This window comes from Meleagris gallopavo, chromosome 16, assembly GCF_905368555.1.
Source record: "Meleagris gallopavo chromosome 16, MGAL_WU_HG_1.1, whole genome shotgun sequence".
Taxonomy (NCBI): Eukaryota; Metazoa; Chordata; class Aves; order Galliformes; family Phasianidae; genus Meleagris; species Meleagris gallopavo.
In genome coordinates, this window is record NC_139419.1 from 14,492,440 (window position 1) to 14,506,844 (window position 14,405).

The 14,405-nt window shown below is 40.1% G+C and overlaps 2 protein-coding genes across 3 annotated transcripts in view; one reads left to right on the plus strand and one right to left on the minus strand.

The window, feature by feature from the left end:
• Positions 1 to 14,405, minus strand: part of LOC100540188 (acyl-coenzyme A synthetase ACSM3, mitochondrial-like) — a 16,333-nt gene continuing 1,928 nt past the window's right edge. Inside the window, exons 2-14 of one of the 2 annotated variants that reach the window (XM_010719914.4) lie at positions 10,032 to 10,297; positions 9,568 to 9,778; positions 8,339 to 8,546; positions 7,350 to 7,493; positions 6,264 to 6,420; positions 5,152 to 5,231; positions 4,106 to 4,229; positions 3,392 to 3,472; positions 2,973 to 3,074; positions 2,013 to 2,140; positions 1,785 to 1,884; positions 1,081 to 1,200; positions 1 to 470 (exon numbers count right to left, since the gene is read on the minus strand). In XM_010719914.4, coding sequence (XP_010718216.1) covers positions 384 to 470; positions 1,081 to 1,200; positions 1,785 to 1,884; positions 2,013 to 2,140; positions 2,973 to 3,074; positions 3,392 to 3,472; positions 4,106 to 4,229; positions 5,152 to 5,231; positions 6,264 to 6,420; positions 7,350 to 7,493; positions 8,339 to 8,546; positions 9,568 to 9,778; positions 10,032 to 10,232 — 1,743 coding nt within the window. In that variant the 5' untranslated portion in view covers positions 10,233 to 10,297 and the 3' untranslated portion in view covers positions 1 to 383. The other variant, XM_010719916.4, reaches the window with a different exon arrangement.
• The window catches only part of PDILT (protein disulfide isomerase like, testis expressed), a 26,185-nt gene continuing 23,862 nt past the window's right edge, over positions 12,083 to 14,405 (plus strand). Inside the window, exons 1-2 of the mRNA XM_010719913.4 lie at positions 12,083 to 12,104; positions 12,863 to 13,015. Of these exons, the coding sequence (XP_010718215.2) occupies positions 12,083 to 12,104; positions 12,863 to 13,015 (175 nt within the window). The remainder of the gene's footprint in view (positions 12,105 to 12,862; positions 13,016 to 14,405) is intronic.

Consider the following 14,405-nt stretch of genomic DNA (forward strand, 5'->3'; position numbering starts at 1 on the left):
TTATTTTTATTAATTTCTCATTTATTTGTAACTGTCAAAATTGCTGTGGATCTTTATTTTTTTAAAGGAATCTGATGTTTATATTAATTGCAATAAAAAAATTAAACTTCCATTCAGTCTTGGATCACTCTCTTCTCTCTCATACCACATTTTTAATTATTTGTGCCTTTCCTCATCTGAATAATTGTGGGTTGATGGTAGAAGAGGTTCTCATATCACACATCCCCAAGTTATATGAGTGGTGCCTCCATTTTTGCCTCCCGCAGCTTGTTCTTCCATACATTCTCTCAGTGCTCTCGTTCATGATAACATACCAAGTCCAAACACTGTGTCTTGGCTGATGTGGATGATGGAAATTTTCTCTCCTCCATTTTCAGATAATGTTATGCTTTTCCCCACTCTTTGTTTCTTAGAACCTTTCTCTGGATTTTCCCTGTAGCTGTCTTTGGCAGAGACTGAACAAACTCCACCTGAGTGACAAAAAATGCTCGCTTTTAGCCAAACACATTCTGATTAATCTCAGAGATGCAAGGAAAGACAGTCTAACATTACGGTGAGGGTTACAGGATGCAAAGCTGCACAGCTTGGAGCTGGGATGGTGAAATTCCTTGCTGCATGTCTCAGTTGCTCTGCACTGGCCGTACTTGCTTGCAAGGGCAAGCACAATGATCCTGGAGAAGAGTGCTCTTCAACTATTAGGAAAGAGAATCTCGAAAGAGAATCATCTCCAGACATGATGCCAGCAGAAATTTCTGCTTTAACAAAGCATGTCATAACATGACTGCATCTGAACACAGCTCAGGGAAGGAACTGATAAGAACAGAATGCCTTGTCCATTTGAGTTTCTATGAAACCCCGTATCACAGGAGCTGGGCTCTGATATTACCATTTCCTCTCTTCTTCTTCCCCCCCACTCCACAGAAGAACAGCAAATCCAAGGCTACAGCTGCAACACATTCTCTAATTGATTTTTATATTGGAAGATTTTGTCAAAAGGTAGTGGAAAAGAAACGGGGGCAGGACAAAGCCAGTTCAGTTTCTGACGTAATTAGAAGACCTGGCTCTTTATGGCGTACTTACCTTTCTGGGGTACTTGTAAGGAGCAGTCACCTTTTTGACATGTTGCTGAAGATCACGAGTTAGTTTTTCTGGGTCGTGCGATGCAAAAGCAGGAGCCAAAACAACGAAGGCTTTGACTACCTGTGCCACAAAAGTGAAAGGACTCAGTTAACTTCTAGATGTGGTAATTAAGGGGTTGCTAAAACTGAACACCAAAATACAAAAATGTGAGTTTTTTCTTTAATCTCTCCTGTTCTTGGCTGTTTATTACAAAATTAGTTGTAATGAATGACATATATTGAAGCATGGGAATGTTTGCTTTTTTTTCCTTCAATGTTTTTCTTCTTCTTAACTTTATACAGTACTAAACTTTCCAAAAGTTTTAGAGCAGAAAGCAGCTGAATATTTCATCTCAGATCTCAAAGACACACTGCTGAGCTGAAACCAAAAAAACCCCTCTCTGTTTATCACTGCCATCATGTGCTTGGTGACAGGACAAAAGGAATTAAATCTCAAATACTATTTCCTAGACAAAAATATGCCACAATAAATCTGTTTTTCCAAATGAAACCTTGCTACCAGGGAAATGCTGAAAATCACAACCTATTAAGGCACAGTTTTTAATTTTTTAACCCATTTTTATTTCAAAATCTTCCCAAAGGAAGTCCAGTATATGCAGAGAACTCGGTGCTTAGAATCAAATACATTTCTTTCCATATCTTTACCTCCCCTCGAATTGGATCAGGACTGCTGACAACAGCTGACTCTGAGACTGCTGGGTGTTGTATTAATGCACTTTCGACTTCAAATGGACCAATACGATACCTAGGAGAAAAATCCAGACATGACAACCACAGCAAACTTGCCATTGCACTAGTTCTTTCAGATCGACTTTTTAAATAAAAACAGATCATTAACAGGTAAACAATGGAATCTAAAAGCAGGCTACTTACCCAGCAGAATTAATTATATCATCAGATCTTCCAACAAACCAGACATATCCTTCTTCATCCATAATCCCTCTGTCCCCCGTGACATAGAAGTTTCCAGTCATGCAGGCAGCAGTTTTCTCTGGATTATCCTGACAACAATCAATAGTAAAAGAATTGCTTTCTTAAGCAATTCTCATAGCAGTATGTTTAATACTATTTTATGAGTTAGGTTTAAAAAAAAGAGTCACATTAATTAGCAGTCTTTCATTGGAAGTATATGAGAAGTGGAAAAGAGTATTTGTGTGTCCATGGATTCATGTTCCATCAAAATGCTCATTTTTCACAGTATTTTGCTAAAATGTATAATCCACTCTCTTCAGATAAATGTTTTCTTGTTTTTTTCTTGCAGGGAGTCTCTGCAATGACCTGTCAATAGAAACTTTCTACCTCTATCTTTCGAGACAAAAGCAAAATGAGGTGACCTACAGCAAAAATATCATTAACTACACTGATCTATTGGATGAACATTACACAAGAAGAAAAAAAAAAGTTTGACAACTGAAAACTTGAGTAAAATTGAAGCAATAACACCAAACTACAGTAAGTTTTTTTAATCCCATAATTAATTTCTGGGAGTTGTTATCAGGGGATGCTACAAATACCCAAATATTATATGAGTTCAGAAGAGGATGAAACATACAGCTAGGTTCCTCACGGTTAATTCAGTGTGATGGTCCAAATGCAGCAAAGAAAATCTACCATGGTCAGGTACAGGTGTGGAACAAGCTACTTCTGCTTCATGCTGCAACTTGCAGTTATACTCTGCCAGTCTCTTCTGGATCAGATGTACTGATCAGGCTCAAAGCTCTCAAGCCACATAGAGAGGCCCTGTGAAGATTCTGGATGAAATCCAGTAACTTTGCCCTGAGTCTCTCTTGAGCTTCTCAGCAGGCACAGGCAGGCAGAACAACTCAAACTTACCAAGTACTCAGAGAACATGCAGAAGGGTCGTGAAGGTTGAACTTGGATAGCAATGTTGCCTTCTTCTCCTTTAGGCAGAACAGCCCCATGGTCATCTATGATCTACAGGAAGAATAATAGAATCACAGAATTCCTTGTAGGAGACCTCCAAGGATCATCAGGTCCAACTCTTGGCTCACAAGGCCTGAGAGTGTTGTCCAAACGCTTCTTGAACTCAGGCATCCTGGGGCTGTGACCACTGCCCTGGGGGATCTATTCCATTGCCCAACTGCCAGTGCCCAAAGGGACGTGTCATTACGGCTTTGATTAACTTAATGAAGTATCTGTGATGTAACAGTGAACGACACACAGGGACAGTCCGCGTTCTAACGCCAGTGCCCACAACCACAGCTGAGCTCAGGCGCAGCATATCAACATACCCGCACGTTGTAAGGTGGAACAGCTTTTCCCAAAGAGCCAGGTTTAATTTTCATTCCTTTCATATTGGCACATATTGTGACCTGCATAATAGATAAATAAATATACATATATATGTATACATATTCATATTTCTGCAGCATTTTGTAGATTTTATTATGGCCTTGCGTTAGGCATGACACCTCTTCATGACTTTGTCACGACCAGGACTGAATCAGGACCAAAGCACCATGGTTCTCCATCGCATCAGGGAAGGATCAGCTTTGTGGAGTGAGGTTGTTTTTGCCCAGACTGAGCCAGTGGATTCTTTTGTAAACACTTGAATTTGCAATCCAGCAGAGACAAAACAGCAGAGACATCGCATATCTTATTTCAATAATGGGACAATTAATTTGGGACCGTCTCAAGGGTAAGTAGAGAGAATGCCTGAAATCTGATTCTTAATAGCTTAGTTATGTTTGCCTACAGAGTCAGCAGGGATGTGAACTGATTTAATACTTCCCATCAGAAACTCAGATGAGCCAAACTGATACTCAGAGCAAATTAATTGTTATTTTCGCTTTTGAAGCAAAGACGATGAAGGGATCTACTACAAGTTATTTTGCAGGGAGTTTCTTTTTAAAAAGTTCATTTAAACGATTCTCACTTTTCCACTGATTAATCAAAGCAGTTGTTACTTTTGGGATGGCATACTGCAGAAATTAATACAAACATACTGTTTCAGTCTGGCCATAGCCTTCATAGATATCCAGCCCTGTCTGGATTTTCCACTTCTCCATCACCTCAGGATTGAGCGGTTCTCCTCCAGATAGACAATGTTTCAGAGTCATGAATTTGTAGCTTCAGAAGAACAGCAAATAAAAGAGTTTTCTTAATTTTTGAAAAAAGCAGTTGAATGATCTTACCTGCGGAATGTGCCTCAGCTTTCAAAGGAAGTATGCCTAACACTTCACAAGCTACTTTGGAAATGACTACAATACTTCTGTCACACTATCCTTGATTGGACTCCTAGATTGCTCATGTTACCACTGAGGGGATTTATCTCTGTGTCAGTAGGAGCTGGGTAAGGACAAAAAAAAGTGTTTGCAAATTTTCTTGGAAGAAGAGTAAACAAAGCATTTCCTCGGAAGAAGAACAAGAAAGAAATTATCTGAACAAGCATGTCGGGTGTTCTTGGAAAGCTGAATTAGGTGACTGTGTCCTGGCAAAATAAGACAAGGAGTACATGAGTAATGTATGAAATCTCCTTACAAACTACATTGACTACTCATAAGCTTAAATATTTTACAGTGTAACAGACCAGTGGGAACAGCCGCCAAATAACTATCAGCATGTCAAAGTCCCCTAAATCTTTACGTCCTCAAGGATACAGCAATGACTTCATTGTACTCCAGAGCTCCTTGATCCGGTGCTGTCTGAAATCCTCCTTGACTTAAATTTAACTGTGAGACATAAGTTTGGTTTGACACCTTAAAAAAATATACCTAATTTATATCTAATAATTTTAATCTAATTTCCTATCTGCTCTTTTTTCAGAGATTTCCTTTCTGAAGCCTGAATGGATCAAGGTGTGAATACTTATTCTCCTTTTTTGGAATATAGCCTTCTCGTCTAAGAGCAAGGCTTTCCTTTAGTTAGTTTTCCTTTAACTTAAAAAAAAAACCCAAACCCTAGCATCCTAGCATAAGTAACTAAACAGCTAGTGTTGTCACAGCATTATATCCCACCCCAGCTACCCCTGCAACACAAAGATGTGCAGTACCTGCTCACATCATGTTGGACAAGCATGCGGTAGGCAGTGGGGGCAGTGCAGAAAATAGTGATAGGGTATCTTGAGAGAGTCTAGAAAAAAAAAAAAAAAGGAAGTGATTTTATTGAAAAAAAAGGTAATGGTGGCTCTGACCTAGTAGATATTATGAGATGTTAATGTGACTAGAGGGAATGGCTTCAAGTTGTACCAGGGGAGACATTTCTTCTCCAAAATAGTGGTCAGGTGCTGGAATGGGCTGCCCAAGGAGCTGTTGCAGTCACTGTCTCTGGAGGTGGAGATGTGGTACTCAGGGATATGGTTTAGTGGGAAATATAAGTGGTAGGTGGATGGTTGGACCAGATGATCTTGGAGGTTTTTTCCAACTTTGGTGATTCTATGATTCTATGACTTCTGTGCTAAAATGTTTGCAAAATGAAACCCATAAATATGTGATATGTTTAACATGGAACAAATTATGAATGAATGAAATACTCTGAGCATAGAGTGGTTGTATCAGTCAGTGCTGATGTTAGAGAAAAAATACAAGGCTTTCTGTCCAACAAAAGTCATTTGTAAATGAATGACCACTGAGAGCATCTAGTAGTTCCATGTAAGATCATTTTCTGTTTCCCAAGGTGACTGTCCTAGCCCCAGAGTTAAGTGACAGTAGCGAACTGAGATGAAGCTTTACAAGTTTATTCTTGGGGCAGTCTGGATCTCCTCTCCTACAAGAGGCTGATGTTGAGGAGAAATTCTAAATAGCACAAACCCAGTTCAGCCCATACTCTACTCTGATTACTGAGCAATGCCAACCCTCCTCCCAAAGTGCCCAGAAATCCATATTCAAACTTCATTTTAGGCTAAGCATGGGACAGGACAGCAGTGATCTTGAGTTAATTCTGTTCTGCATCTTTCACCACATCTCTACCCTATAGCCTAACCAGGAAGGAAAACACTTGCTCCTCTTTTTTACTCTGCACCATAAGGAGGGATAACTTCTCAGATGTGGGAAGTACCATGCCTGCTGCTCAAGAACGCTGTGTAGGTATGCTCTGGAATCCAGTTTGTTTGTTTCATTTATGCCAGCTGGAAATAAAGCTCACAGCATGAAATGTTATGCTTACTTCTGCAATGATTGTTGGTTTAAACTGTGGCATATTGTGAACAAAAACACAAGATCCACTGATCCATGGTGCAAAAATGCTGCTCCAAGCTGCCTTTACCCAGCCAGTATCAGAGGTATTCCACATTATATCTGAGGGAGTCAAGTTCATCCAGTACCTGATAAAGCAGAGGGGAAAAATAAATGGTTCACACAGCATGAAAGACTTGACTTAGGCCCAAGTTACGGCACAATTAAAGGAAAGGACATTTCCAGTGTCTGTTTTACCCCGAACAGCCCACAACAGTCTTGGAATGTGTTGTGCAATTGGATTCAAATGAAAAACTGGTCATTTGGAGTAGGCTTTTCTCACCCTGTGGATCAGAGGCATCAGCCAAACCACAGGTTACTTCTCTAGGAAAATAACCAAGTTAGTTCTGTTGACTCCACACTACCACCTTTCAACACAGAATGCCTAAGGATATTTATCTTTTATTTTTCACATAATTTCTCCCTTCGTGGTAAGTACAAATGAGAATGATGTTCAGTGGAGGTAAATAAGTGTCAAACTAGATTCCGAATGAACTGCGACTTTTCAGATGCTATGATAAAAGGCTTTTGGTTCTTAAGGAAGGCTTACATAATACTGAAGAACTCAACTTTATCTGGTTTTGCTACAAGGCTATCCTGAGTGCTGCTCTGCAATCAGCCCTGTGAGTGATTAAACACCGTGGCTGATGTTTTCAACTGAGTCTACAAAAAACTTTTAATAACCACTGTTTCACCCTGAGAGAAGAAAGAGGAGGAAGAAGCAAGATCCTATACTGATGTAATGCCTACATTTATTGCAGTTTTTAGTGTTACATTTTAAAAAATAATAATTCTTTATTGTGAGGGTGACAGAGCTCTGGAACAAACTGCCTGGAGAGGTGATGGAATCTCCTTCTCTGGAGATATTCAAAACACAACTGGGTGCTTTCCTGTGCAACCTGCTGTAGGGAACTGCTTTAGCAGAAAGTGTTGAACTAGGTGATCTCCACAAGTCCCTTCCAACCCGTCATTTTGTGATTATGTCAATCAAGACACTGAGAGTATATAGGAACAATACCTGCTACTGGTTGCAAATCCGATGCCATAACTGCTGTGGGACTGCACCACCATTTTTGGAGAGCCTGTACTTCCACTAGTAAAATAGATGAGCATTGGGTCTTCATTTCTTGTCTTAACGCATTTGTGGTCAGCAGATGTCACCCTTCAGAAGGCATAGTATATGATGGTTACTACATGTAGATTTTCCACAAAGGAAACTTTATTTTTTAAGATTTAGGAGTTAAGTAGGAAAACAGTTGGCACTAAAATATATGATCTCACAAAATAAAGAGTTGCATCAGAAGGTACACATAAGAATTAGAGAGCAGATTTTGATAATCACATTTGTGTTCCATGCATCATAATTCTCACAATGTGAAAACCTAGAACCTATTCCAGTGACTGCCTGCAGCTATATTTCAGTGTCTCTGAAAGTGCTTTTTGTGGAACAGCAGGTAGCTGCAAAGCCAACTTCTGCCTCAACACATATCATCTTTCACTTTGAAGTCAATGGAAGCCATATTCATTCTATGATGCCAGATAAGGTGCTCTTAGACACATATTATACTACTGAAGTTCAAGATGCTGATGAACTATCCAGACTGCCTGAGCTATCAAGATAGTCAAGGGAAGAAATAGCTGATGCCATGTCAGCTGGGCAACAAGAATTGGCAACAGTTGTATTATCACAGAATTCAAGAGTCATTAGGCTGGGATCTAGTAGACAAGCACAACATGACTTCAAGATTAGTTCTCTGTGCTCTTATGTTGTGATCACAATTGTCAGCTTCTAAAAAGGTCTCTGCTTTCAAGGTGCTAAGTAAGGAGCAGCTCCCAAGAGGTATGCTGGAGGGATATGTACTTAATGTAGTGATAACAGTGAGTTGGCAGAGGGTTGGAAAAACATAACTCATCTGTATTTTGGAATGTCAAAACTCAGCAATGTCACCTGACTGACACAGTTTCCTTTATTTCACAGAGATGAAGCTAAGACAACTGGATACTCACGCAAAGAGTTCTCTGAGGTTGAGCCACCCGTCTCTGTTCCCTTTGGCTACAATTAGTTTGGCTTTCAGAAACTGGCAGTCAGGCAAGATAGATTCCACTGCAGGTGCCAGGGTATCATTGGTAATGATGCACTTGGCCTTTGAAGCCTGGAGTCGGTATAAAATATCTTTGGCTGTTAACTGGGATGTTCCTGGAATAAAGACAATTCCTGGAAAAAAGCAACAGAGAATTTAGAAAATGGTCCAGTTATCTTGATGATGTTTGTACAACATGATAGCGTGGAATAAAGACATTGTTCATTTTAATAAGGAATTAATACCTCCATCATGATATAGAACTCAATAGAGTTCAGGTGGCTTACGCGCATTGCTCAGTCAACATCTCTATCTAGCTTGGATGAATTTTGTAGCATAAACAAATGTGAGTTTGGATAATGGGCAGAATGTGATTGGTATCATAGTTTCAGAGGGGAAAAAAAAAGAATTTCCTGGATTTCTATACATCCTTTTCCCAAGAATTTCAATAGTCTGAACATACATGATTGATTTCAGTCTTGTTGCACCTTCAGAGGTGTCTACCAAATTTTTCAATTGGGAAACTGAAGAACTGAGCTACATAATGCATAACACATAATAAAGAAAAAAAACTTGGATACAAAAGAACTGGGTACCCTGAGCCTCAGTACCATGTGCAATCTGCAACAGAGCAAACAATACAAAAATGCTTGTATGTGTCCCTGTTGATGCTGAATTATTCTATCATGGATGTTTTGCAGACTGAAAAGGTGATGGGTCAAATTCTTCTGAAGAATCTGTGGAAATAACAGCAGACCAGAAAAGTACTGTACTGAATTATTAACTATTATTGTCATATTACTGCATTAGAACTGTCCATACTGATAATACGTCTGGTCAAATCTGGCCTCAGATTGTAACCATTCGGCCTCCACTGGCTTCAACTAAGGATGGCATTTAATTGAACAAAGTCTGTTCAGCATCTAGTTTGTAATGTTATTTAGGTTCCCGTGTGGGCACTGCCAACTCTCCTTCTATATAAAAGGAGAATTGTACAGAAAAGAACGGCTAATTCCCGCTTACTTTTTCCCTTTCCCCTCGCCCCCCCCCCCTTTTTTTTGTTTTGTTTTGTTTTGTTTTCAATTGACAGAGCCATTTTTTCACATCTATTTATTTTCTGTATTCTTTCTGTGTCTAAAAGATAAGACAACTCACCTGCTCGGATGCAGGCTATACTCAGTAGCCACCATTCAGGGACGCGAGGCAGAACTGCCAGAACTCTATCTCCTCTCTGCAAACCACATGCCTCAGACAGTATGTTAGCTGTTTTCCTGGACAGAAATCCCAGCTCTTCAAAGCTCCACTTCACCTCCTCCCCTTCATCATTTACCCACCAAAAAGCTGGATTTGCTGGTCGCCTTCCATCCTAGAACATAGCAATAGAACATATTAAATAAAATGACAAACCTTGAAAGGTTTAGTTTCAATCAAAACTAACTCCAGACTACACAAATGGTTTTTGGTAATTGGTCCCTTGGAGTGATGCCCACATTTCTGACAAAGAAAAGAAAATAATGCATTGTAATTTCCAGCTGCTATTATCCAGCATCCATCATGAAAATTGTTTTTTATTGTCTGATATTTGTTTCATTGTCTATAAAATAGAAGAAAATCACCACCTTTTCCAGTTGCAACCACTCATCCAAGACATCACTTGCAAAATTGAAGTATTTGGGCAGTTCCTTTTCACACTGGTTTACAGAGTCATAATATGAAATAATCCGGGATGTAAGAAGCCTGTTACATCCATGGAAAAGTCTGGAAGGCGACCTCAGAATCTGCAGGTACTGAGGAATCCAGGATATCATAAATGTCCTCATGATAAACGAAGATTTATCAGGCAGTGGGAAAAAAATCCAGATGAGCACTTACAGGGATCAGACATCTGCAATGAAAGAAACTGTGTTTAGAAGCAGCTAGATATTTGACTTTTTTTCCATCTTTGTTCTCTAATTTTTCAGCTCATGAATGAATCCCATATCTCTTGACTCGTCTGAGTTTTATACTTTGACTGGTCACAGAAATGAAATGGTCTAGTGCTCAAAGCTAGGAAATGTGTTGAGCTCAGGACATTCTGTATATCAGACTGATTCCATCTATGATAGCTATGATACGATTCTATGATTCAGGACTCTGTAATTATGTTATGTCTCACACACACACTAGGTGGCGATTCTCCACACCAAATAATTCACCTATAAAACTGAATCTCGTTTTCCTTGTGAGTTCTGATTTTGCTGGGGGCATGGAATAAACTCAAAATAAACAGTGTGCAGGCAAATATGAAATTCCAAAATCTTCCATTTGCTTTTCCCTTAAACTGAAGGTGCATCACGTTTTACACATTGTAAAACATATGAAGAAAATTCCATCACTTCTGTCCTACACAACATACAGGCACATGCAGTTATTTACAGCCCAGCTTGGGAAGTAGAAAAAATTGGATCTTTACTCATAGATGCAGAACCACCTGATTAAATTTATGAGTTTAGTCAAGTCCCTAGGGATCTAGTGACCTCATTAAATCTAAAGGAACCTTTCCCTATGTCCTGGAAGGACTGAGTTTCATATCATTCTCCTCTTATTCCAGTTTCCCTCCTGGAGATTAGAAGCCCTTTTCAAATTTGTGCTTATTCCCTTGTAGAAGATTTTCAGAAGAGATTTGATCTGATTGCTGTTTATTTCAGTGGCAGACAGGGAAAAACCAGTTCTATAAGCAGATGTCTTTGTCATCCCACCTGTGCTCTGGGAGCCTTAGGCTCGGGTAGCTTACAGCAGGATATGTTCAGATCAAATAGGTCTTGTTCCTTTTCCCCTATTATTCTGAAAGATATTTTTTATCCTCCTAGGATATTACTTGGAAGACAGCTTTGGAAAAGAGATGAATAACAGATGTTTTCTCTGTTACTGAAAAGAAAACAACCACAAAGTCAAACAGGAGACTCTTATCTTCCTGCTTTTTTTCTTCCTTCCCTTTAGAACCTGATTGCTGTGTCTGTATTTACGTGTGATCTTATCTTGAAAGCAGCCTGAGTATACAGCTCTCTGATTTCATTAGTCACCCTGAACAAGTGCTAATCAGACACGTCTCAAGGTGCATTACAACCCAAAGCCTTTGAGATTTACAAGGAAGAGTTCACTTGAAATGAAGCCTTCCTCACACCAGGTATGAAAACAACCTAAACTGAAGCAATCTGTCAACCCCAAAAAGTGGAGACTAGCACATCCACCACAATCAAGATCACCAGTCACTTTTAGAAGTACCCTCCTAATAGTAAATTTTTCATCCTTTAGCTTAAGAGCATGGAAGAGTGAAGCTACACTTCAAGAGAAACATTTCTTTAACTGTTAGTTTGGTTCTTCTGAACTGGACAGATCCATCCTCAAGTCATCTCTGTCCTTGCTTTCTGATCAGACCTCTAGAGACACTGAACTTTGGGTGTACACTTTAGGCTACAAATTTCAACACGGTTTAAGGATCGTAAGTGTTCCTACTACCATTTGAGACTGGCAAATATTTTGGCTTCAGAGTTCACATTTGAAAGCTATGTGAAGATTGAAAGGAAACATTTGGAGCCTTCAGTTACTGTACAGACACTAGCAAACAAATTTGGGTCACAAGCTGTTCACATCGCATGAAATCATTCTATAGCTGAGAATCAACGGCAAAATGCTCTGGTTTAACCTACAAAGTAGGTATCTTTCTTGGGTACAACATGGTACTTCATCAGAGTGCTTACCCTGAATCGATCTGCAGGATGTAGCTTTGCCAGCACAACAGACAAACAGGTATTAACCAGAGGAACAGCTACCATCTAGTTTTCCTAGGTGCTTGCCCAGAGGGGTTGTGGATGCTCCATTCCTGGAGTTGTTCAAGGTCAGGTTGGATGGGGCTCTGGGCAATCTGATTTAGCACTTATCAATAGCTTGGCAACCCTGCCCATGGCAGGGGATTGATGATCTTTGAGGTCCCTTCCAAGCAAAACCATTCTCAAGTTCTATGATTCTATGATCCTATGATTCTATTACCTCACTCACTGTTCCTCTCTGTAGCTCTGTGCTGGGTTAGGGTCACAATAGCATATTGTCAAATTGACTTATGCTTCTAGGGCATGTTTCCCCTCCTGTGCTCTCCCACCTTCTCTCCAGGGTTCTTATTACTTACAGCAAATGTATACCTATTATCTCCACAGAAATTGTTTTTCCAAACACTGCTAGAGATGGGGAAGTAATTACGTTAACCTTCCAGTGGAAAGGTGCATTTGGCTCCACTGGTGGTAAATTTAACAACCTTATCAGCTTCTAAGTTTGGCTGATAAAACAGCAGCCATCTGAGCAGCAAATACTGCTGCTTAGTGCTCCTCTTCTCTTTTCTTTTTGGTCACCCAATAAAGGCAGGGCACGATGAAGATGCATCAGTTCTTCTTTCTGCCATTGTTATTTCTCTCAGGTTTCCTGGCTGCAGAGAGCATAAGCCCAAATGAAAGAAAGCTGAGGAAAGCCAAACTCCCTAAAATAAGAAAGGAGAACAGCGTACTCTTGTTGAAAAAGAGCAACTTTGACAGAGCATTGAAGGAAACGAAGTACCTGCTGGTGGAGTTCTGTGAGTATCAGCTTTGTCTGTGTCTTATCCTGGCAGCTCTGCAGAGCACGGCTGATGCTGGAGCACGAAGGTTTGCCTGTTCTACTGTTGCTTTGTCCTCTGACAGCCCTTGTTCTATGTCCACCATGTCTCTATTTCTGACAATAACTATAATCACTGATTCCTTTTTGGAGTATTTGAGCACTGGCCTGCTCCATAAAACTGATACTAAATAGGTTTACATGTGTGCAGCTCTGACTTTGCATTCTTTGCTTCCACTGCCTAATCTTGCAAGTGTGTTTCACAGCAATGATGGGTGAAACTGTTCAAAAACCAGAGAGGGCTTTCCTCTCTCTTACATTTTTATGTACGAGATTTATGCTAGGTGCCATCCCTCCTCTGTAAGCGTTTGGACTTCAGGGAATGGCTCAGTACATTATTTTAGTGTCTGTAACTGCATGATATAGGTTTGCAAGACTCTTTCCCTGAAATCAGAACTCGATTAAGTGGAGGCAAGCTTGTGATTTTTCTATTACGTTCCTGCTCATTCCTCATGGGGAGCAACTAATTTTGTGAGTTAGGAGGTCTGGCATTACAAGAAGCAAATTACAAAAGCAAAAGCCAAAAAACAGTCTTGTGATTGCACCCACCCAAAAGCTCAGACACTGCATAATTTCCCCCTTCACATGGGGAGGTTTTTTGAACAGCTTGCTGGTAGCACAAATTCTTACACCAGAGCAAAACTCCTGCAAGGGGCTGTGTGTTACAGTTCGTGCCTGCAAACCTGAGGATGCCATTTCAGTTCAAAAGGTCCTTCTCAGTTTCATTGCTAGTGAATCCACAATGAGGTGTAGGACTTAAAAAGGGCTATGCAGCAAAAATCATTCATAGTGGGGCTGCAGAAGCCCTGTGGATAGCACTGGTCTTTCCAACGTGTTTTACTAGCTTGCTTCATACAACCTACCAGCAGGCCAGTCCCATGGAGCAGTGCTCATCCTGCTCCTTCTCCAGTTCATCACTGACATTCATGTTGAATTTTAACAGATGTGCTTACAATTCCATGCCTGCATACCTTGTGCTTAGTGCTTTGCTGGACCAGAAATGATCATTCAGCCTGCAGCAGGATGGAAATAATGCATGGAGACACAGCGTATTTCATATTAAACACCATGCACTATGATTGGCGCAGAGAGAGGAGTTACAGCAGAGATAAAGGAGTCCTGTAAGAGACTGCAGTGTAAATAAAAATGCTGTAAATCACCAAGTAGAGACAGTTCAACCAAACAAGCAGGGGAAGATACTACTTAAGATAGGAACTTTTTTCTGATAAGCTTACTATGGGAGTGTCTAATGATTATGGACAATGGACTTCTCAATCTGTGTAAAACAACAAAAACTTTGTCTCTGTTCC